At 37.0% G+C, this 25,347-nt stretch overlaps 1 protein-coding gene across 3 annotated transcripts in view; it reads left to right on the forward strand.

Annotated features, from left to right (window-relative positions):
- The window catches only part of RELN (reelin), a 515,960-nt gene that overhangs the window by 273,300 nt on the left and 217,313 nt on the right, over positions 1-25,347 (forward strand). For all 3 annotated transcript variants that reach the window (XM_050782664.1, XM_050782662.1, XM_050782663.1), the window contains exons 9-11: positions 5,126-5,222; positions 8,041-8,281; positions 24,891-25,036. In XM_050782664.1, the coding sequence (XP_050638621.1) occupies positions 5,126-5,222; positions 8,041-8,281; positions 24,891-25,036 (484 nt within the window). The remainder of the gene's footprint in view (positions 1-5,125; positions 5,223-8,040; positions 8,282-24,890; positions 25,037-25,347) is intronic.

Genomic DNA, 25,347 nt, shown 5'->3' on the forward strand with positions numbered 1-25,347 from the left:
CAGTAAAGAGTAGGGGAATAGCCCAAAGTAAAAGAAACTATAGAGGAAAAGTGTACTGTAAGTTCTTTAGTAAGTAGTAGTTGAATTTAATATTTAGTCCATGAAAAAATATGATCAGGCATTACCTCCTTTTTCTGGGATAAATGAATTTAAACAATAAAATTTAAAAATATTCAATCATAGCTAAACTTTATTAAATAGTATGCACCAGTAACTATTTTCTAAGTACTTTTCTTGTGTTAACGCCTTAATTTTTACAACAGTTCTGTGAAGCAGTTGCTGTCATTTTGCACATTTTACAAGTGCAGAAGTTAGGACACAGAAAGAGTAAGTGACTTGCCCAGCGCCACACAGCTTAAGACATGTCAAAGGTCACACATCTTAGAAGTGTCAAAGCTCAGATTGCAACCCTGGCAGCCTGTCTCCTCTATCCATTCTCCTAACCCTACACATACTGCCTCTCTGGAAGATATGTTATATCAGAGGCAATTTTACTCTAAAAAGTGGAGTACAAAATTATATAGAATGGTTAGTAGTGCTAATAAGCATTGAATTCATTATCATGTAGGCTTCTCTCAAATAAGAAAAATTAAGTATGATCTGTTAAAGGCTAGGTGATGCATTGTAAGATACACCTACCATCAGATTTTTCTCGTTACTTCATCATATTACAAATTAGAGAACCATTTTTCTATAAGGTTACAATTTTATTATATTTCTTCCTAAACACCAAAGTGTTTTAGGTTTTTTTGTTTGTTTGTTTGTATTTGGGGTGGTGTCATTCGAAATGAAGAGACACACAGAATATCTGGTTACAGGAAAATCAATACTTCTGATTTTGACTTACTAAGATTAATATGCCCATTTAAGAGGTAAGAATGAAGTATGTGAGGTGATGGATGTGTTAATTGGCTGATCTAATCATTCTGGAATGTATACATATATCATAACAGCACACTGTACCCCATAAATCTGTGCAATTATTATAAATTAAAAATTAAATTAATAAAAAATATTTGAGAGTAAGAGGAAAAGGGCCACAAAGGAGACTCAGAAGCAATGGCCAGTGAGGCAGGAGAAAAATCAAGAGGGTGGTGGAAGTGAAGAGAAAAGAACATCCCAGAAATATCGGATCAGCCTTGACAAATCCTGCTGCAAAGTCACGTAACCTGAATTTGGGAAAGCAATCTGTTGATTTGGCAGCATGAACTCCCCAGTGACCTGGGGACTAGCCAAGAGTGGTATCAACGGAGTATTTGAGAGTAGAAGCCTGGATGGAGTGGGGAAAAGAAAATAAATTGTGAGAAAGTGGAGGCAGTCACTGGACGGCCAACCCCTTGGAGAAGTTTTGCCCGAAAAGGGAGCAAAAGTAGGAAGGGAAGGAGCAGAAGGTGGGCCCATGACATCGAGAAAGTTTTTTGGGTTTTTTTTTTGTTTTTTGTTTTTTGTTTTTAGATAGGAGATGAGTTGTATATTGTTAGATGTTTGTAAGATAATAGACATTATCCAGGAAATTCATTGGGAGAAATTGATGATGCAGGAGGAAGAGTGGAGGACTCTTAAGAAGCAAGGCAAGGTGGGATCTAAATAGACCACATGAGGAAGTTAACCTTTGATTATAGCAGAAATATTTCATCCACCGTAAGAGGAGGATGGCAGAAAACACTGGTAGGATGGTATGTGTGGATTTGTGGGTGAAAAGATGAGGGCATTATAATCTGTGTTCCTATTTTTTGTAATTACATGTTTTACATTGTTAACCTAATAAGAATGAACTTACACATAGGATTTTACATTAAAATGCTAGAAAATTTTTAAAAGCCAGAATTTTTATATTTAACTTGATCATACAAAGGAAGTTATTAAAATGACAAATTCATAGGCACAATTGATAACAATTTGCCTTATATATTATGGGGTTGAGTAAACAATATGATAGTGTGACAGTTGCTATGACTGTTGGTTTATCTTTATCATTCACCAATTTATTTGTCAATTTAAAATCAAGAATTGATAACCAAGACCACTGGAACCATTTACCTTTCACAAAAAAAAATCCTTTCTTCTCCCAAACTGGCAGCATAGAAGTATTCTGTGTGCATCAGTGTGTGAGGGCCAGATTTCTCAGACTGTGTGGGGACCTCAGTAAATTCATGATGTTTGCTAATTTTGTTTATGACTACCAAACCTTAGAAACCCTTACTCACTTTTACCCTTGTTGTGGGTAAAAATGAAGTATATGGGCTTTGCTCATTCGCCTGAAAGTACAAAAGAAAGTGCTTGCATTTGTAGACCAGTTTAAGTTCATCAGTTCCTCTCAGACCACACCTTGATAGCCATGATTCTCCATTACCTTTCCTCCTTCAACAACTCCTTAAATTCTTAAAAAATTGCTGCCTCAGAGTGAGGGATTACATTGGAAGTGACCTGAAGGAGGAAAACGAACAGGCAAGTAAGATGATATTTTGCATTTGACATTTGAAATTGTCCTTCCTTTCTGGTTTTAAATTTCAACTTTGGCAATAAATATCTCTGATTTAAGAGAGGAAATAAAGAAGTGCCTGTTACAGGTGCTGCCTCCTTAGCATTGCCTCCTCACTCCCTAAGAAGATACCTTGAGGGGTGTCACAGTGTCTGGGCACAGGGAACCAGGAGTGACATTAAGCACCTGGGTACATGACAAAGGGATGAGCAATGACTAACTCTTTCCTCCTCTCACCCCAGACAGAGTCAAGCAGCCATTTCAATCTGGGCAAGAACAAAACATATTCTGCTGACCAAAGTCTATGGGACAGTGGGATTGCAATTTGGAGGGTTTGTGTGAAGAAAAAACTTACCCAGTTATACATACAGCAACACTGGGCGGGAGTAGGGAATCATTTATCATTGGCCTGGTATGTTTGGAAGGGTAATCTGGTGGGAGTGGCCTCTGAGTGAGGCAGATTTCCAAAGCTGAGGGCTCTCTTGGGAAGTGCTCCTTCCAGCTGGTACCTTCCACCTCAGTTCCTCTGACGTGGGCAGTGCCTCTCCACTGGCTGACCACTCATACCCTGAGACCCAGTCATGGTCTTATAGTTGTCCACCCCTCTGTTGGAATCTCTTTGCCTTTTTGGTCATCTTTTTACATATGAATGCTTCAAGATAACCCTGGGCTAGTTCTGTTTCTCAGGGTACACATTTGATCTGTAGGATCTGTGCACCTTTACCCCACTGGGGATAGAAGTGCAGCTTTTCCCTCAAAGGACTGAGGAATTGTTACAAGCACAGAGGTAAATTCCGCTGACTTGCAGAAAGAGCGCTGGCAACACTAGCTGGGTGAGAACCGGTGAGGCTGGGACAGGGAGACTAACTATTCACTATCACTATTGCAGAGATCTGGCAAGAGCCAGTGAGAGTCCCTTGACATGGCAAGGAAGAGATGCATTCAACAAAAACTAATGTTTTAGATATAAGAAAACGTTACTGAGTGGCTGAGGAAAAGTGAGTCATCTGCTAGGTGCCCTTTTATTTTCTAGATGCATAAAATTAACCTCATGACACTGAGATGGTGCATAAGAAAATAGACAAGAGAAGTCATATATGTCATCAAGGCTATATTTTGACACATTTTTATTTTTGTGTGTATCAGCTTTCCTTCTCTTTCTTAATTTGTAAACAATTCACAAGAAATTGCATTCTGTAAGGAACATTTTTGGTTATCATTTGTAGAATGCTTTCCTTTTGCAGAGACTTGCCTTATACATTTGCTTTTAAGTAGTTACGGTGTGTAAGACATAAAGGAAGCACACGAGTAACATTTAAATTCTTGAGGCTAATTTGAACTTCCCTTCAAAATCACAGATTCTCTGCTAGACCTCATTCTTGTTTGTATTGAAGTTTGTCCTACATAATCCTTCCTGTCACCATTTCCAGTTGCACAGTTTGATATTTATTTTAAGCACCTGCTCATGAAAAGTAGAATTTTAGCAACAATTAAAGTAGCATAAGGCGGGTTTCCATTTGAGATCAGGGTTGCTCGGTAGCTTTCCTTTGAATATCCTTTTCTTTCATGCTTTTTCACTTACGTTTTGGCTGTGAGAATAAATCTAGGAAAACTGCTGTTTGGCCTTTTAGTACACTGCCAGTTCTGGCAATTACCAACTAACTGGTTTTGTACTAAACGCCACTGAGATAAAATAAATGAGTCTGATTAAAGCTTGGAACCCCTGAGCACTACAAATGTAAAATTTTCAACAGATGCCATTAGCTGAAACTGAGGCTCCTCTAGCAGATGGGTGAAAGTTAAACATAAATCGCACTATTTCTTTTTCTTTTGGTTCAGTCGTTTTAAAGATAGTATAAAAATTTGTGCTACATCCGTTACAATACTCTTCTGGCAAGTGTTTCAGGGCTGTTTTGGGCATTCTGAGAGCTTTGAAATTGGAGTCATGCTATGCTTTATTGTATGAATTCATTCGACATGGGGAAACAGATCTTATCAGCTTAAAAATTTTCTTTGGTGCTAGTGTTTCCACTATTGAAAATAATAATGATAAATAATCACCAAATATTCAAAGGGACACAATCTGTATTTGAAATCTGTAATGCTGGGCTATGGGAGAGTAATACCAATCACATCCGTAATAGGACTCATTCATTTAGTATCTGAGTTTTCTTTACAGTATTTTAGTTTCTCATGTACCGTCTCATCATTTAGATAATACACACAGAGAAAAAGAATGGTGTTTTTATTCTTCAATGGAATGACTTATGTACCATTTAATGTAATCACTCCTAATTGATATTAACTTGCAAGAACCATGATGACCTCATTAGCCATCCCATAATACTTATTTCTTGGCATAGCACTAAGTATTTATTTTACAATTAAATTTAGTAGTTCATGTATCTCTAAAGAAATCTGTAATTTTTATTTATTTTACCTTTTTTTCTGGTTCCTAAGATTATTTATCAAATGATAATTACCAGAACAGATCACAGGAAATTTCAGCATCGTTAGAAGAATGGGGAAGTTACCAGACAAATATCTAATAGTTTAAAGGTTATCTAAAATATTTATCAGAAAAGATAATATGTATTTGCATCATTTTTTAACCTTGAAATTTATTGTTATTGCTATTTACAGGGTCAGGTTCATGTCGCTTTAGTTATTCAGACCCCAGCATCATCGTGTTATATGCCAAGAATAACTCTGCGGACTGGATTCAGCTAGAGAAAATTAGGTTTGTTGTAATTTAAAGTATTTTCTTAAATTCTGACATAGATGGAATTCTACTCTCCTATATGCCTTTAATCCACCACCAACTTTTTCTTTAGGGTGAAAAGGACTCTGGTTGTTAATTATGTTGAATTCTATGGATGCACATGTTATGACCGGCCCTGCTCAGAGAAGATATTATTAAAAGTGTCATTTTCCATTCAGAACTTCCTCCTGTCAGCAGTACTTATAACAAATTATTTTTGGTAAAAGTAAATTTGCGATCATAGCTTTTATGATAACATTCTCCACAAAATAATATCACCACCCATTGCTCTAGGTGGCCTAACTCCGGCCTGCCTTATGGTCTGGAAGTACATCAGATGACTACTTAAATCCCTTCCAGTCTGTGATGATATTGAGTTAATAGCCACAAGGCCTTTTACATCTAATCTCCAGTTCTGTCACATCCTTTCTAACTTCCCTGAGGCCAGTTCTAAAATTCTATTGTCATAATTGTGATGTGACTTGTAATTACATATTACATTTTCTTTATTAAAAAATATCCCTCAATAAGAAAATAAGGTAGGATGCTTGAGGATGAAGAAATTCATTCATGTTAAAAAGATTTGGCTAGATTAGCAAAACTCAAATTACGTTTGCCACTACTGAAGAGTTTAAACCATGAAATAAAATTCTAAATGGATACTTAATTTTAGGTATAAGATATTTAAAGGAAAAAAATAGCTTAAACTTTTATAAAGTGATTATTATGATTGGGTTAGCTCTTAAGTTAGCATAACTTAAGTGGAATATTTTCTTATCAGTTTTGTGACAGCTTTCTTTTTTTCTACCAGTTGTTTTCTTTATTATAGTTCCATATTAAAAGAACTATTATTTAGGGTAGTAGAATAAATATTAGGCTGTCAGTATAATACTAAGCCAGTTTGTCTAAAGTTTCTTTGGTAGTGGTGTTTAAAAATAATAATAATAAAAACTTCACAAATCTTTAGTCTAACCAAAAACTGAGAAAAGTGTTTCTAACTCATGGATTTTAATAGATTGTCTTTCTCTGTGTCAGGACAAAATATAATGTATGGGCACCTGATACAAGCTGAGCGCTGACATACTGTGACAATTTTATAACAGAACATTTTGCTATTCTTTGCAATTTCTAGTAGTTATGAAAATGCATTCATATTAAATATTTCTATAAATGGCTTTAAACAAAGAATCATAAATATTGAAAATTTTAGCTATATTTCCATTTTTTTCTCTTTCTAGTATGCTATATATCATAGTTTAAGTAAATTATGGTACATATTTCTTGCTGGAAAACAGCTACAAGTTTTTGATATGATGAACAATGAAACTACATATTTAATTAGAACATATAAAGATCGTGTTCAGCAGAACCCATCTATTTTTCACTAAATGGTACTTCAAGTTTTAGGCCATGTACCAAACCAATGCAAATTTCCCTTACCATTGGAGGTTAGAGTGAAAGTGCTCCCAATCACTGCCTAAATATATTCTCTTCATCAATTTCAATTCTTTGGGAAGCTAAAAGCATAGTCATCATGAAATATTTTTAAAGAAAAGGGAATTGATTACCCCCAAAGGTAAGGTACACCATCTATAACCTATGGTGACAATTTTACGGATATATATGTGCTTCATTGATGAGTGAGAAATATGGCTCTTCTCTAGTCCTTTCAAAACTGATTTATGACAAGCCCAGGGTACCGCTAGTTTGCATTTTAGTACCACTTTTAATCTTAGCAAAGGCAATCATTTTTACTACAGCAGGTTTCTACTTTGGTGGAAGAAAATGTTTAATAAAAATATTTTATTATATAGCAGAAGGATCTAGATTCTAGTAGAGGTAATATAGAAAATCATGTTATATCATGTTTTTAAGGATGATCTATGTGAAATGGTGAGGTATTATAAGTGAGAGCATTTAATTATGGCAAATCTCACATTTGATACAGACTAAACATGAAAACATATCTGGTTAGTAGAAATAAAAATAATTTAGATTGATTATTAAACATATTGCACACAGTGGTTTCTAATAGGTGAATAATTTCAAAGTAAGAATCAACATTAAGATCACAGCTTTGCCAGGCATGGTGGCTCACGCTTGCAGTCCCAACACTTTGGGAGGCTGAGGCAGAAGGGATCACTTGAGCCCAGGAGTTTGAGACCAGCCTGGGCAACATAGCAAGACCTATTTCGACAAAAATAAAAATAAAAATTAGCTGGGTCTGGTGATGGATGCCTGTAGTCCTAGCTACTCAAGGAGGGAGGATCACTTGAGCCAGGAGTTCAAGGTTACAGTGATCTGTGATAGCACCACTGCTCTCCAGCCTGTACAACAGACCAAGACCCTGTTTTCAAAAAAAAAAAAAAAATCACCCTTTTATAATTTTTCTCCTTATTATTGAGTAACCTGTTTTAGGTTGTATGTTTGCCATGTGCAAAAAATTGTGCTGGATATACTTTGTGATTTGTAATTTTTTTACATAAGCCATAACAGTATGTACCATTTTCTCTTTAATTTTTCCCTTACTGACTTACTTGAACATACTTAATGCCTGACTTGTGTTCCATGTAAACCTTTTGTAGGTATTTAATACTTGAACTGTCGTCATTCAATATGAAAATCTTAATAGTCAGCAAATATTAAAAGATTTAAGGGCTACGAGATTGTGGGTATTTTATCGGTAATAAATATAACATTCTTGAGATCATGAAACTACAACCTTAAGAAACAAAATTCATCTCTAAGAAAGAAAAAGTCAACATTGCTGAACTTCCCATCTCTCTCTATGTTCCAGAGCCCCTTCCAATGTCAGCACAATCATCCATATCCTCTACCTTCCTGAGGACGCCAAAGGGGAGAATGTCCAGTTTCAGTGGAAGCAGGAAAATCTTCGTGTAGGTGAAGTGTATGAAGCCTGCTGGGCCTTAGATAATATCCTGATCATCAATTCAGCTCACAGACAAGTCATTTTAGAAGATAGTCTCGACCCAGTGGACACAGGCAACTGGCTTTTCTTCCCAGGAGCTACAGTTAAGGTTAGAGCTCTTTTTGGTTTGGGGGTTGTTTTCATCCTTCATCTCCTTTCTAAAAGTGAAGCTCAATAAACCAAATTGTATAAAGATAACTATTTTACGAAAACCACTATTAAAGGAATAGATAATATACTTATTTATCTTACTGTACCTTTTAAGGATGGAGAGTCATTGGTGTAAAACATTCACTTATTCATTCATTTAACAAGTATTTTTGAGAACCCACTGTGCCATGTACTGGGCTGAACCCAGAGAATATAACCACAAAAAGTTAGATGTGTCTCTTCCTATTGTGTGGATGTCAGTTTAGTTGGGGGGAGTTAAATATGTCAACATGCAAATACGAAACAGCCTAATGGTTATGATTTGCTGGGAAAGTTCAGAGTATTGAGAAAGTACAATATAACCAATGCAGACTTGGGGGTTACAAAGGCAAGGTAGGAGAATAGGGACTCCAAGTAGAGACTAAACAGTACTTTGGAGTTGGCCAGGTAGGAGGAATCGTGTGTCTAGATTTATAAATCAGATACATTAAGGCTGGGTTGTGGGCTGAGTGTGTCCCTCCACCTCCCCAGGATTCATACATTGAAATCCTAACTCCAATACAATGGTATTAGAGGTGGGACCTTGGGAGGTAATTAAGTGACAAGGGTACAGACACTCCAGAGAGCACATTGAGAACCACAAAGTAGCCCTTACTGAACACCAAATCTTCCAGTGCTTTGGTCTTGGAATTCCCAGACTCCAGAACTATAAGAAATATTTGTTGTTTAAGCCACCCGGTCATAGTACTCTGTTATAGCAGCCCAAACTAAGGCTGGAAGGTGAGAACACAAAGTAAAAGTCTTAGGCAAAATTCAGAATAGTTGTCTAATACATTTTAAGTTGAGACTTGTGATAGAAAAGTCTGAAGACATGGCCAGTGACAAGACCTGGAAGATCTTGCAAGAGTCTGTAGAGTTTGAATTTTTATCTTGAAGGTGATAGAGAGCCACTGAAGTGCTTTAAACAGGAGCCAATCATATTTGTTTTTGAAATATCCCTTTGAGGATAGAGGACTGAACGGAAGGAAGAAAGAGCGCATCCAGAGAAACCAAACAGGAGGCTTATTATAGTAGTTCAATGGGAGATCATATTGGCCAGAATTAGGAGTGAGAGGATGGAAAAAATGTGGCTATTTCAGTTTTTAGGACAGGGAACAGAAAAGGTTGGGGACGTATTGAGAAGACAAAAGAATGTTAGATGTCAGGGACAAGGTGTAGGCAACTGGGTGGACAGGTGCCGTTCATTGAAAAGGAAACATAGTGAGGAAGCAGTTTTGCTAGAAGTTGGTGAGTTCTTTTGGACATGTCAATTTTGATTATCTTGAGGGAAAGCAAGAAGAACGATTTGATGGGAGGGTAGATGTTTGGGTGAGAAACTCAGAGAAAGATCCAAATTTGGCAGTCATTAGGCTTATGAATGGGAATTGAAATCATGGGCTTGCCTGCTCGGAGAGTGCATGAAATTGCACTTGGGTGATATGAAAATGCCATGAGACCCTCAACAGTATCCTCTCAAGTTTCTAACATATGAAAATAAAATACAAACACAGCTTGAAGAATTTTTTAAAGTGTGTCTCACAGCTACAGAACATCCTGAGCTAGAAAGGGGTGAGGATCACAAGAAAAGTAGCAAGTAGAATAGAAAGATCGAGAATGCTCACCTCCTTTTAATAATAGAGTTGAGCACCAGAAAAACTATTACAAATTATTTAGTGAACCCTCAACACAGGAACTCTCCTGATGCAAATGACTTCTTGCTTAACAAGTCAAACCCTAGTCATGTTGCTTTGATTTGAAAGTATACTAATTGATGTTAGGAACAGGCATTATCTTTGCTCAATACAAGCATTAAACCTTATGGAAATTTATTCTGACAGAATCTGAAGTCATGGCTCCTTAAAGAGCCATGGATTTCTTTTGTATGAATCTAGAAAAAAAACATTTGTCAGAATAGCCTATGTCATATCCCACTACCACTTGATTAAAAGAGGAATTTCTGCTGTCATTGTTCAATGTTGGCAAGCAGATGCATAAACCCAGGAGACCTCAGGGCCTGGGATTCACATTTTGCCATGATGATCATTTATCATTTCGTCTGAGTACCCTTTATGGCATAAATGTCCTTTCTGTTTCATTTTACAAGCCATTACACTAATCTAATTAGCTATTCGGTTTCTCATTGCATGTATTTGGTACCACCCATGATAAAAATGCATGAAGTATGGTTTTGCTTCGGTAGTAATTTTAATTATATTACAACTTTATGTGGAATATGCTTTGCTTTGTGGTCCCTCATCCTACTCATAAGCTTTCCAATCACACGTTTGAGACTTGCCAAGTGACCTATGTCTATTAAGGAAAAAAAAATCATTGTAGTAATGATTTATAACATTATCTTTGACTTGGCCATTGGGTAGAAATTTTTCTCTGATGTTTCTTTTTAAAACTTCAAATAAATGCATTAATAAAATCTAAGAATTTGTCATTTTAATTCATTTACATGACTGCCCTTTTGTTTTTGGTTTCACCATCTGAGAATGAAAGAATTGCTTTTGCCAAGTGATTTAGAATTCTAGAAATAAAAATTGTTTCTTTAGACTATATGCAACTTCTCTGTCAAATATTGTTTCTTTACTTGACGGCCTCTGAGGTAAAAGCTAAATACAGCAAATTAGAAAGCATATCTCAATGTTCCTATTGGTCACAAGGTGTTTTTCAAGCATTGCTTTATTTTGGACTTTTAGTTTTTAGAGTTGTATTATTTGTTCAACCTACTCATTAAAAGTTCCCAAGATGGCCAGGCACAGAGGCTCATGCTTGTAATCCCAGCATTTTGGGAGGCCAAAGTGGAAAGATCACTGGAGGCCAGAAGTTTAAGACTTGCCTGGACAACATAGAGAGACCCTGTCTCTACAAAAATAAAAATAAAAAAATTAGCCAGGCGTGGTGGTGCACACCTGTAGTCCCAGCTACGCCAGAGGCTGAGATGGGACCATTGCTTGAGCCCAGGAGTTCAAGGTGCAGTGAGCTATGATCTGGAAAAAAAAAAAAAAAAATTCCAAGGTGTTTCCATCTTGATTATCTCAAAGAGTACATCTAACAGCAATGCTTAATTACAAAATGGAGCTATTTATGGAAAAATTTCCAAGCACAGTTAGGATTACCTTTGATCAAGTAATGAAAGCTACTTTTATTGAACACTTAACTCTTCTAGGCACTCACTATTCCAGACGCACGCACACATCATCATCATTGTCATCGTTATCATCATCATCTCATTTAACTGGATCCTCATAAACCTTTAAAGAAGATGCTGTATTAGTCCCATTTTTGGTATGTGTAAAGTGGAGCATAGAGGGTGTTAAATACCTTGTCCAAAATACACCTCTCACCAGTAGCAGGATAAGGATTCAAATCCAGGAACTGACTTTAGAACTCTTGCTCTCAGTTGCCACATAGCTTTGCTCTCACAAGTAGTAAGTAACTGACATGCTTCTTGATTGTCTTGTGTTTCTTCCCAACATATACCTGTTAAATTATCTGCATATTTTCTCCCCCATCACTCTCTGGCTGCAGGTTAAAAGATTCGTGTTTTTCTCATGTCTCTTGATCTTGCTCCAGCTTTGTTCCATGCGTACCACCTGTTCCTTCCTCCAGAAGACTGATTTTGTTATACATTACAGTTTAACAAGTGCAACCCAAGCACTGTTTGCTTCCCTTTCTTCCACATCATAACAGCTGATTTTGTTTTCAAAATTCTAGTTACTGGCTCATCTTAGGCACTGATGGGCAACCTATTGTGTATTTAAGGAGGAATAAGTATTAAAATATTTCCTTTATGAAGGCAGGAGGTGTTTTCAGTAATCTACAGAGGAGGTGAAATAGAGTAGGGGCCTTGGAACAATAAAGAAAGAGAAATCAACAGTCTAATGTGGCCAACTGCCTGGCAAGATGTTGGAACCAAGGATCATCCAAAGGGATGCCACTGGCAAAAACTCTAGCATCATTCCTTAACACATACTACATTATGCTGCCTCCATGCTTAAGACCTTTGATGACTTCCTATGTAGGCCTAGAGGATACAAGCCAAAATCCCTCACTTATAATTCAAGGCCCTTTCCAATTTTCATCCAGCCTAATTTTCTTTTCTTTTCTTTTCTTTTTTTTTTTTTTTTTTACTTTTTTTCATCCTTTGTTTTTTTTTAATTTTCCTGGATTTTGTTATATTCCTTTTATATATGCATACTTTAAGTTCTGGGATACATGTGCAGAACATGCAGGTTTGTTACATAAGTGTATGTGTGCCATAGTGGTTTGCTGCACCTATCAACCCGTCATCTAGCTTCTAAGCCCCACACGCGTTAGGTATTTCTCCTAATGCTCTCCCTCCCCTTGCTCCCCAACCCCCTGACAGGCCCCAGTGTGTGATGTTCCCGTCCCTGTGTCCATGTGTTCTCACTGTTCAACTCCCACTTATGAGTGAGAACATGTGGTGTTTGGTTTTCTGTTCCTGTGTTAGTTTGCTGAGAATGATGGCTTCCAACTTCATCCATGTCCCTGAAAAGGACATGAACTCATTCTTTTTATGGCTGCATAGTATTCCATGGTGTATATGTGCCACATTTTCTGTATCCAGTCTATCATTGATGGGCATGTGGGTTGGTTCCAGGTCTTTACTATTGTAATTAGTCATCCAGCGTAATTTTCATCCTCATCTCCTGATCCACTGTGCTCCAGCGTCACAAATACAGCCAACTGAAAAATTCTCACTTGCATTCCTTTAGGTGTGGTTTTCCACATTTCTTTATTCCCTTCCTAGTAATTCCCCTCCATCCTTAGGGGCTCAGTTCAAATGCCATTGTCTCTGGGAAGTTTTGCATAGCTAATGTCTCCCTCCTCTTTGTGCTAGTGGAACCATTAAGTTTAACAAACAGGACTTGTCAGGATGGAGACAGGTGACAAAAAAAATGCCACTCTTTTTCCACTGGTCATTCAAATTTGCTGTGGCAGCTCCTTTATCCCTGCCCTCTTTGCATGAAACTAGGATAGGTCCTAAGACTGCAGATAGACCAAAAGAGTCATCTAGTTACTTTAGTCTCCCAGATATCTCAGTTCACTATCAATATGATCAGTTAATGATGATAATGCAAGCTCCAGATTTCGTCCACAGCTGCTCACCTCCAGCGCAGGTCTCCTGCAGTAGAAATGGGGACAGTAATCAGCTCCTTCTCCCTCCTTACTCACCACCCCCAATCCTAACTAGTTTCAGATTCTTAACCCTCCAGGATTGGATCTGGAAGGAGAAGACAAGGCAAGAGGCACGTATTATTGTGAGCTGGCATTGATTCCTGGGCCTGGCAAGTGATCAAAACTCGCTTTCTATTGAATCTACCAGTAGGTTCTCTGGAAATCCTCCCACTCTTCACCAAAGCTAGGGCTCACTCACCCCAAAGCATCTCTCACGCAGGTCGTGCGTGCTTCCTCTCTTAGCATTGCACCTCTGGCTAATGAATACAACATTTTTGTGCTGAGGGCTCCTTGCCCCTTCATGATCCCACTGGGGGAGGATCTTAGACAGCCTAGAAAAGCTGGAAAAATATCAAGAGGATCTAATTTATAAGGCAGGAAGATTAATTTTTAATTCAGTGATGACTTAAAGACACTGCAAATGTTATGAAAGAGACTGGATATAACACAAGTGTTAAAACTGGTCTGGGTTCAAGTCTTGGCTTAACCATTTGTTAGCCATCTGGTCTTGAGTTGTTGCAGGAAGTCAGGGACCCCTAACGGAGAGACCAGCTGAAGCCACGGCAGAAGAACAAATTGTGAACATTTCATGGACATTTATTAGTTCCCCAAATTAATACTTTTGTGATTTCTTATGCCTGTCTTTGCCGTAATCTCTGAACATAAATCGTGAGGATTTCATGGATACTTATCACTTCCCCAGTGAGTATCCTTGTGATTTCCTATGCCTGTCTTTACTTTGGTCTCTTGATCCCGTCATCTTCTTTGTAAGCTGAGGAGGATGAATGTCGCCTCAGGACCCTGTGATTGTGTCAACTGCACAAATTGTTTGTAGAGCATGTGTGTTTGAGCAATATGAAATCTGGGCATCTTTAAAAAAGAACAGGATAACAGCGATGTTCAGGGAACAAGAGAGGTAACTTTGAACTGGCCGCCAGTGAGCCGGACGGAAACAGAGCTATATTCCTCCTCTTTCATAAACAATAGGAGAAATATCGCTGAATTCTTTTTCTCAGCAAGGAACATCCCTGAGAAAGAGAATGTGCCCTGAAGGTAGGCCTATAGACGGCCCCTTTTTAAGGCGTCCTGTCTTTTATGGTCAAAGCCGATGGGATGAAATAAGCCCCGGTCTCCTATAGTGCTCCCAGGCTTATCAGGTGGACAAAAATTCCCACCTAATAAATTATGGTCAGACAGGTTGTCTGCTCTCAAACCCCATTTCCTAATAAGATGTTATCAATGACAATGCGTGCCTGAAACTTCATTAGCAATTTCAATTTCACCTCATCTGGTGGTCCTGTGATCTCGCCCTGCCTCCATTTGGTTTGTGATATTGTATTACCTTGTGAAGTATGTGATCTCTGTGACCCACACCCTATTCGTGCACTCCCTCCCCTTTTGAAAATCGCTAATAAAAACTTGCTGGTTTTACGGCTCGGGGAACATCACGGATCCTGCCAACATGTGATGTCTCCCCCAGACACCCAGCTTTAAATTTCTCTCTCTTGTGCTCTTTCCCTTTATTTCTCAAACCAGCCTAGACACTTAGGAAATAGAAAAGAACCCATGTTAAACATCGGGAGCGGGTTCTCCCGATATTGAGTAAGCTATTTAACCTCTCAGTGTCCTTGCCTGTAACAGGAATAATAATAGCATCTGCCTCATGTTGTCATGACTCAATAAGAAAATATTAAATAATAAATACTGTTAAAGTATAGTAGTTTTATTAACTACAAATGATTTTTTGTTTTTATTTTTTAGTTTTTATTTCTATTTTTTGAGACAGAGTCTTGCTCTGTCACCCAGACTGGTATGCAATGGCATGATCTCGTCTCACTGCAGCCTCACCTCCCAGATTCAAGTGATTCTCATGCCTTGGCCTCCTAAGTAGTTGGGACTACAGGCGTGCGCCACCACACCCGGCTATGTTTTGTACTTTTAGTAAAGATGGGGTTTCTCCATGTTAGCCAGGCTGGTCTTGAACTTCTGACCTCAAGTGATTCACCTGCCTTGGCCTCTTAAAGTGCTGGGATTACAGGCATGAGCCACTGCTCCCGGCCTACGAATGACTTTTTTAATGCTACTGTCAATAAAACAAGGGAATACACAGAGTAGTGAGTATATGAACTCTCCACTGCTGATCTTAAAAATAATGTTGACAGTGGCAGGTCAAATAGGAAAGATAAAAATAAACCATTGTCATTCATAGTACATTTTGCTCTTGTCTTCTTTAGATATTTCTGTTTTTTTGGGGGGGGGAATATCTAAACCATTTCATCCGAGCCTATTCTTGTTTATCTCAGGTAGGGAAGGATGATATAGGACCAAATATGGTAATTATCTTCAGGACTTTATATGATTTACAGAATTGCAATTACAGGTCACCAGTTTAAATCGGCCCTAGGTTCATAGAAGGCTTTACCATCTGTTGACTTTTTTTAGTAATTAATATGAAATAGATGTATAACACTATCAGCTTTTAATGTAGAACCTGGCGTTATATTTGTTGTGCTTTTTGAATTGGGGTTGGAAAGCTGAGGAGGACTGTAAATGGTTACAGAATTAATCTATTCTTCTATGTCACCATCTGTTTCTCCTCCTTTCTTTTTCCAAGTCCATGGCCTTGCCTGATTCATCTTGCAGTGTTTTCACAGAGAACTTCCCGTGTGGAAGAAAAGGTGTACTACATTCCTATCCTGCTTCTAATTACCATCATAATTTTTTATTTCCCACAAATCTCTAAGCAGCCCTTTGTTCACTACCAAGGAGGTAGGGCTTTAAATACCAATAAATATAGTGCTACAAGTTCAAAAGCTCCCCAGAGCCCCACCCTCATTAGTAATCTCCCAGAGTAAGCAGCTCATGCACTCAGCAAAGGAAGGTGCCTGAAACTCACTCAGTATCAAATCACCTGCCGCAATTGTTGTTTACGATGATTTTGCCCTCTTTCACAGAATATTGTATCCTTCTTTGTATTTGCGTACATGATTTCCAGAATAATCAAGTATATTTTTCCAGCTGCTCCTATTCTAAAGATAAGGGATACACTGTATCAGCTCATCATCTGCAGTTACTAGAATAGCTATTCGTGCCAGGCAGGCCCTCTGTCATGTGGTTGTGGGTGTTTGTTCCACATTTAAGAACGAAAGGCACATTCTTCCTACCCATAGTGGGGGAATGATTAATCTCAAGGAACATCTGGTGCACCAGCTCTGTGAGAATGGTCTTGGTTTTGCCGTCAAGGATTAAAGGATATGAACTGATTTTTTTTCACTCCTTCCATTTACGGCATACAGTAACAAGATTCAGCATATCACCTTGAGCAGAATTCTCATATCCAGGAATGATACTTGCAGTGGCATGAGCACTACATAGATACTGGATAGTAATGAATAATAATAACAATAAATAGTAGTAACCATAGTTATGATAAATAATAGTAATAATAATGATAGTAAAGTATTGATAGCATTTCATGAATGCTTTGTAGATGCCAGCACCATGAGGAAGATCTTGCCATACAGTTTTATATCTAGAGTAGATGAACATTGTGTGTCTGTAAAAACCCTGGATGCTCAGTGCTTAATTTTCCTTAGTCACTCTTGAAACATCTGGGCAAGTCCATCAAAGTCATCTCTTCCCAACTTCTCAAATACACATCCTGCAATCTGAGAATATTCTTAATTTTAAGTTGAAAGAAAAACATTAGATGTAGGTTTTCAGAGGGTCAGCCTGGAGCTGCTGCAGCTGCCTGCTTTCCACAAGTTATCAGTTTCCACAAGTTTCCACAAGTTTGCAGCCCACCAAGAGCTGCAAAGGTCAGTGAAGCGCGTCACAGGGAACCCAGGGACAATTGATTTGGAAAGAGCTGTGAGCAGGGCTTTTTGTTTCTATTTATTTATTTTTGTTTGTTTGTTTTCCTCATCCTTTAATAATACCCCATGAAGCAGTATCTCTGAATGGATCAATATGCCATGGAAGTGGATACTGGTCTGGCAGCTGCTGCATTTTATTTGTTTATGCTCATCTTTGGTGGCAGCCAAAATTTTTATTTTGAAAGCATGAATCATCCTTGAACACTTGGTGTGTGTGTGTCTGTGTGGGTGTGTGTGTATGTTTTCAAAAGAGAAAAAAGGAGTGCTTTGCTCACTCACAGTTAATAAATGTTTATATCTGCTCAGCTATCCTGGTTACCCTCAGCTTGCAAAGGCATAAATCACTGGTTTCTGTCAACTCTGGAAATGACCTACAGATTAAATGCAGATCATGGTGAGATAGGTGCTTTCCACATATTTTTTATTTTTAAGAAATCTTCCCACTCTGCTGGCTGTGCCTGCACCTGCTAATCTTTTTCTATTTATTACCCTAGTTCATTGTGTGGATAGCAAAGAATTCCAGATTACCTCTTCTACACATTTATGTCAACTTGTTTTAAGAAGTAAATCAGCACTAAATGATTATTCTGTTGTGAAGATTTGTCCTTTAGAATAGGCTGTGATTTGATCACATGTATTTAAAAGAAATTTTATTTTTAAAAAAGTAATTTGTTAAATTTTGCAAACTAATATCAAGGATTTGGAGTAACTAAGCTACTGAATTTAGAAGGGTCATATCTTAATATTTCCTCTACTACTACTTTGAATTTGACTGCCTCGCCGTTATTACCTTTACTATTGATAAATATCCAATAATAAAGACAATCTTTCTAGTTTAACAAACATCAAAAGGCCCTAATGAAGATGACAGACGTTAGGTAAATCAACAACCCATTAAAGGGAAGCATTAAGTCTGAACACGAGAGTCTATTAATTTTCTGTTGTTCTTGTACCTTATGCATTTGCCAATTTCATTGTCCCAGTGGACACTAGGCAAGTCTCCAGTCCTGAATAAGAGCTGAATGTTTTATTCTGGGCTTCTGCTGTCACCCATCTAGTACTGTTGTCACAATTGCTGAACCATCAATGGAGAAAAAAGGTCGTTATATCAAATTATGAAAAAAAATAATTTGTCTGAAAAATTTAGCCTTAACACAAGGTAAGGCTAATGAAAAAAATCTAAGACAAATGGTGAAAGGGAAGATCACACTCAAGGTAGAATTCACCTATAAACCTACTTTTTGGGAATATAACCCCCTGGCACAGCAATACTATCATACCTAATTCATCTTCCATGCAATGTTCGATTGGGCACCTCAGAAAAAGGTTTCAGCAATTCATTTGATGGTTTTATATTCTGACAATACACAGGACAAATAAGAGAAAATCAGATTTACTTTTCAGAAATGTGCTTTGCATTATCACTGTACTGGAAACCATCTAGTGTGTAACTTGAGGGATTTGAGTGGTGGCTTTCTGATGAGGATAAACCTGAGCTCAGTTAGACTTGTGGCTAGCCCATGTTCCCATGTCTTTTTTCATTAAGAATCAGAATGTTAACTGTGGTTTTCTGGCCAGATTCCAGCATGGTTAATTGCATGCTGTCTACCTAAATTCCCTTTGCTTGGGATGTTCTTCACTTTGGATCGTATTGCTCTTATTGTCATGTTTCCCCCAAGAGGTGGGTACATGATATTGTAGAATGAGCCAGAATATAATTTGTTAAGCTAATAAGAGTACTTTGGGGATGAAGGGTTAAATGTAAGTAGTGTGCTTTTCACAATTCCCCCCAATGAGGCCTATTTGTACAGTAATTAATGTGGAATAACATTAGTGAAACATGGAAATGAGCCAGATCGCCATGACAAGAGTGGCAATAGCACAGAAACAACTAATTCTGATAATTTATACAGAAAATAATCATTTAAACAAATATGCAGAAGCTCCCTGCCTAATGCATCTTTTGCCTTATTTATTTATTTGGTCCGAAACTGACACATTCAATCACTAATTGAGTTAACACAATATTCAGTAGGTGAAATTTATTCCAAATGAACGTTAAAAACAGTTACAGTTTCTGTCATCTTTGTACCTAGCATGGCACCTAGAACAATAGCTTGCATAGTGACATTCATTCGTTAAAGTAAGGTTTGTTAATGAATGAAGATGGGGGCAAAAAAAAAAAAATCAGGAGGGAAATAGTGTTTACAGATTTCCTAAGACGCAGCAATCTTTAGGCATGTTCCCTGCAGTATTTTATCTAATACTCACAATTATCCCCATTTCACAGATGAAAAAACAGAGGCTTGGAGATGCCAAATGACTTCCCCAAGATCAAACAGCTTTAACTTTCAAAGCCAGTTCTATTTTACTATAAAACCCAACCATTCCTTGTTATCTTGCAGCCTCCCATGCTGTGCCTGGCATCTTTGCCCTTAATTTGAGGAGGCAAGTCTGAAAACCTCCAACACTGTGAAAGTCAAGTTGATCCCCAAAGACAAGGTTAACAACAGCCCTATGGAATTTTACATTGTTATTCTGCCTCTCATTACTCCAATTCAAATCTGTCACTATTGCCATTTTAGAGTTGTCATAATTATTGCCAAGTAATTATATACTTGTCATAAAATATACCGTAAATTGAATCTTTAAAAATTGTAGTACAAAGGAGTTCAAATGTGTTTAATGAATCCAGAAATTAATGAGAAAAAACACTCTTTAAGCTCCCTAAAATTGACTCACCATGGTTGAATCTATTGTGTTGACTAGAGAAAATGTACTTCAGCCCTCCTGCACCTGCACTGTATTTATAGCCAAGTTTTCAGTTTTTTAACTGACATTAAATTATCTAGAAATTGAATGTGTGGAAAATGATAGAAATTTATTTTGCCTCATGAGAGAAATCGTTCTCTTTCTATTTTAATTTTTCTTTTAATGTAGCATGAAAGTCTATACCTTTAAAGTCTGTTGAACTGGGATGTAGGAAATGTGTATTTCTATATGATAATGGGTATAGCATAGTAAAAGACTTGAAATACACAATAATACATAGACTATAAATTAGTCAATCTCCAACGGTTCTAGCACACATCTCACTTTAATACAGAAATTCTTATACCAATATATTTCATTTCCAGCCAGACAGTGGCTAATTTATGACTCTGCCAACAATGCCATTTTAATTAATTTTATTCATCTTATTTCTCTTTCCTCTGTTCCTCATATCTCATCTGTTTGCATTGCCTAGATTTTAATTAAAAAACCTCTCCTCTCTAAGGAGCAATCTGAAGTGGCAAAAATAATCACTTAAAATATTACAGTCATTAAAAAATTGGCTGTGGTGGAAGCCATGCATTTTCAATTTTCCTACAAATGATGTTTTAGCTTCCTTTTAAAGCGCACTTTGTATTTGAATTGTCTGCCACCAGCCAGCTTGGCTATCAAAAATGGTCTTCCAGCTGGGTGGGCTGAGTGACAACTCCTTAATGGAGGAAATGGATGGCTCTCTGCTCATGTGGAGGAGAAGGCATACCAGGCAGATTTCATTCCATCTGCCACCAGCTCTCTGCAAGCTGGCATTGCCCAAATGCCCAATATCCTCATTCCAACAAAAAGGATATCGTCAAAAAATAAATGGTAAGGCTACAGATGCCTGAAAGAATCATCAGGGTCATTAGACCCCAGGGAGATCATATTAAGAGGTGCCTTGGTGTTCATCTTTGATGAAAACCTAATAAAACAATGGTGGAGGCAAATGTAAGCACTTTTACAAGTACGGAGGTGAAGTCATTAACATTTTCAGCAGAGTATAGGGAGTAACCTTAGAAAACTACTATCCTGAATTGTGGCCAAGGACTTGTTATATTGAGGAATTTGCACTGATGTTTCCTGTTGATGATTTTCTGAATGACAAATTCTTGTCACTTAGTTACACTGCGTCCTGCTTGTCAAGTAAAGGAAATCCATTTAGTGGCAAAGTAGGAAAATATTTTTGATTGACAAAGAGAAACACATAAGAGCCATACTTAAGGGACTTTAGAAATCGGTAATCTGCTAGTACTTAGAAGTATAAAGTGTATGTCATTGATCAAGGCTAAATAATGAAACAAGTACAAACAATTATAATTATATAATAATGTAGTGCTAGAAATAGAAATAAAAATTTAGAGCCAGCTGCAGAATTTATATCTTTATTTCACCCTGAATAGATGCTTAGTTGCTTGATGTGTATTCACCGTATGTCAATCAAAAGCTGTGGTTCAGGAAGTGACATGTGATTTAGAATCATCTGCTAAAGAAAACCTAGTAGATTTTCATGATGCTCAACATAAAATAGTCCTGAATTCCAAAAATTCTTGTTTTTTTCATATCAAGAGCTCATGTGTCTTACAAAGTTACACATTTAATTGGTTTTGAAGTTGTTTAGAGTTTAATTGTTACTGCATACAAATGATAGGAGTTCAAATAGATGTTGAACAAAAATAGGTATTAAAATTGAGACCAATTTTTAAAAATTCTTTTCATGCTTTCAATGATTTTTAACATAGTAGATTGATGTTATATAATGCAAACTTATCTGTAAGAAAAGTGGCATCAGACATCTTGCATTTCCTGTTTTAGGAATATTTGGTAATCTGCCAAAATTTGGAGGAGGGCTTTTAAAGTTCTAATTAATGATTCAGTCTGCCCTGAAGATGAATGAATGTTTGCAGTATTTTTGCCTGTTGTATTGTGGGACATATTCTATGCATGTTACTAAAGGTTTTAAGTTGATCTGAAGAATTTTAATGACTATTCTGATGAAAAGTAGTTAAAAATAGATTGAAGTGCTCTTCTATTTTTCCATCATGTTTGCTAGGCATATGAAATGTAATAGCATATTTTTGGAAAATATATATATATTTAGAAATAATGATTATTTTGTAGCACTTAGAAGTTTCAGAATGCATTTCCTCATATATTATTTGTGCCACTAACAACACCTCTAGCAATAGATACTATTGATTCCATTCTACAACCTGAGAAACTGAGGCCTAGAGGGGTTACATGGCTTCTGCAAAAACATGGAACCATTAAATAGAGAAAATGTATTTCAACACATTTCTAATTCCAATCCCCAAACTCCTTGAGGGATTTCAGTCCTTATCATCTTAATTGTTTTTGGTTTCCAATTTTTATTCTTTTCCAATCTTAATTTCTTCAATTAATGTACGTGCTAAATTTACTTGAGTTAGATTCTAGGAGAAAGCTCAAGCAATGCGTAACCAAGGAAGCCATGGATTCCCATTCAGAGCCAGAAATGCCGATAGAAAGCAAGCAAGGCCCAGGGACACTATCTCAGTCTGAATGCATTCAGGCATAATTTGTAGTTTGGAGAGCATCTAGGAAGTAGGCTAATTCCAAGACAGCAAGCCCACTGTGACCAATCGTAAAACAGAATTAACATGAAATTCTAACTTGTCTTGTAATTGATTTAGCCATTCTCAGAATGAGAACCCTAATCTGGCCCCCCACCCTGGATAAGGCTCCAAAATACAGGGCCTATGATTATCAACTCCTTAGAAAGAAATGGAGACTCAGTATACCCATTGCTCTCAAATAGCTCAGGAATTCACTGGTTTCACAAAGACCATCCCCAGTTTTACAGGCGCAGTATACTACGGGCTCATATATCCTTAAAAGAGCATTTTATCACTGCAAACCTTGAGAACACTGGGTTCTATTCAGAATGGCAGAGGCAGAAATCATATCTTGATCTCCTTAGCATGGTGGGGAGCAGAGCAAGCCATCTGCAGCTGTGTGGGTTCTGTGCATCTCCAGACCCTGTTGCCTAGAGAGTGACAGTCCCATCTTGCTAAGAGACAGGGAACATCCAGCCATCTCCCGCTGAGGGATGGCTGCTTCCTTTGGGTGTGTCACAGCCTTTCTTTGGTAATATGTCACTCTATTAAGACTCTAAAGAAGAGAATATTCAAAGAGCAATACTTCACCCCCCTCCACACCCAAAAGTCATTTATTATGATTTTCAAATATTGTGTACCATACATAATTTTATATGCTGTTTTATAGGATTGGCAGCATAGTAGGTTTATTTGCACCAACATCACCAAAAACACATGAGCAATGTATCATGCCATGATGTTATGATGACTATGACGTCATTAGGTGATAGAAATTTTTTAGCTCCATTATAATATTATAGGACCACCATTGTATATGCGGTCTGTCATTTACTGAAACATTGTCATGTGGTACATGACTGTATGTGTCTTAGAAAATCATGTTGTATATCTTAGGCATACACAATAAATTTATCTTTTTAAAAAAATAATTACCTTAAAATGTATTTCCATGTCATTCACTCATTCATTTGTTGAACTATTTAACAAATATTTTTTAATGCCTGCTATATGCCAGGCACTGTGCTAAGACCTGGAATATAACAAGAAATAAAATGGACATTGTCCCTGCCCTACAGAACTCACAGTCCCTGGGCTTGACTGATAGGTTTTGTCCAATTGGTTTTTTTTCGTCTGTTTCATTTTAAGAGTATATAAAACTTAAAAGAATGTTTGATATTTCATGTATAGCATTTCTCTTTTTATTTCTCCTTTTTACTGTTTTAGCTTCCCATGACCAGCCCCAAGCATTTCTGTATATATGACTTATTACCAAAAAATGTTAATGCAAACTTATAATAATTTTTTAAAGTAAATAACATTTACTACCTCCAGAGTTTGATCTTGCCTTTATTCTCTTCAAGCTGAAAAAAAATGTCATTAGAAAAAGTATCACAAGAAATATATTTTCCTTATTTTTTATATGTTCTTTTGGGGATTAACAAAGTTTGTAGTTTCCCAGTTCCTCATTTGGGACTGCATGCACTTTTTAGGTCTGGTCAGAAACTTTTACTCAGAAACTGGTTGAGAATATGTGATTATATCTGGGTTTACTTTGACCTTTTCTGCATTGCGTATTTAGATTAGCTGGCTGTTCTACTCATATTCCATTTACAGATAAATTGTGGAAGACTTGAATGGCAAGTAAGAAATATATGGAATATTGAAAAGGTCAATGCTATTTAGCCCATAACCACAGAATTTAAAATACATGACAAGTCATTATCAAATTTAATTCCCACAACAAGGACAGTGGTAAAGATGGGAAATTATTCCAATTAAAATATTCTTGTTTCATATTGAAGACAGAGATGGCAAAGCTCAAATGCCCTCTTGACTCCTTTTTTATAATAACTTAATAAGTTAGAAAGAAATTGTAATTGAATTAAATAAGGCAAAAAGAGGTAACAAGCTCTTTTGATTTGAGAGTCCATCATAGAGGAACTAATATAATAACTTTTCTAAAAACTCTAATTATACATGAGTAAGACAAATACAGCTACAAAACCAATTCAACAGCCACCCCATGCTTTCTTTTCATCTATAGCATAGCTGTCAGTCAGATGGGAACTCCATTTATTTCCATGGAAATGAAGGCAGCGAGTTCAATTTTGCCACCACCCGGGATGTAGATCTTTCCACAGAAGATATTCAAGAGCAATGGTCAGAAGAATTTGAGAGCCAGCCTACAGGGTAAGTAATTGCTATCTCCCATGCTGTGTACGTAGCACTTACATTTATTCTACTGGACATGTTTTAAATGCATATTGTTAAATGGCAAAAGCATACTTAGATCAATACTGATGATTCTTATCGTAGACAAGCCAAAAGGGGTGCACTTACCCTAAAGATTCTAAGTTTATAATTAACTATTTTTTGCATATTAAAAATGTGTGATTGCAAATGCTTTTAACTTCACTTGACTCACTTATATCTCATTTTAGTTTATTCAGCTTTTACTGGGAGAAAGGTTTTTTCCCAATGTTTATATAGAATACAAAATC

This window comes from Macaca thibetana, chromosome 3, assembly GCF_024542745.1.
Source record: "Macaca thibetana thibetana isolate TM-01 chromosome 3, ASM2454274v1, whole genome shotgun sequence".
Lineage (NCBI taxonomy): Eukaryota > Metazoa > Chordata > Mammalia > Primates > Cercopithecidae > Macaca > Macaca thibetana.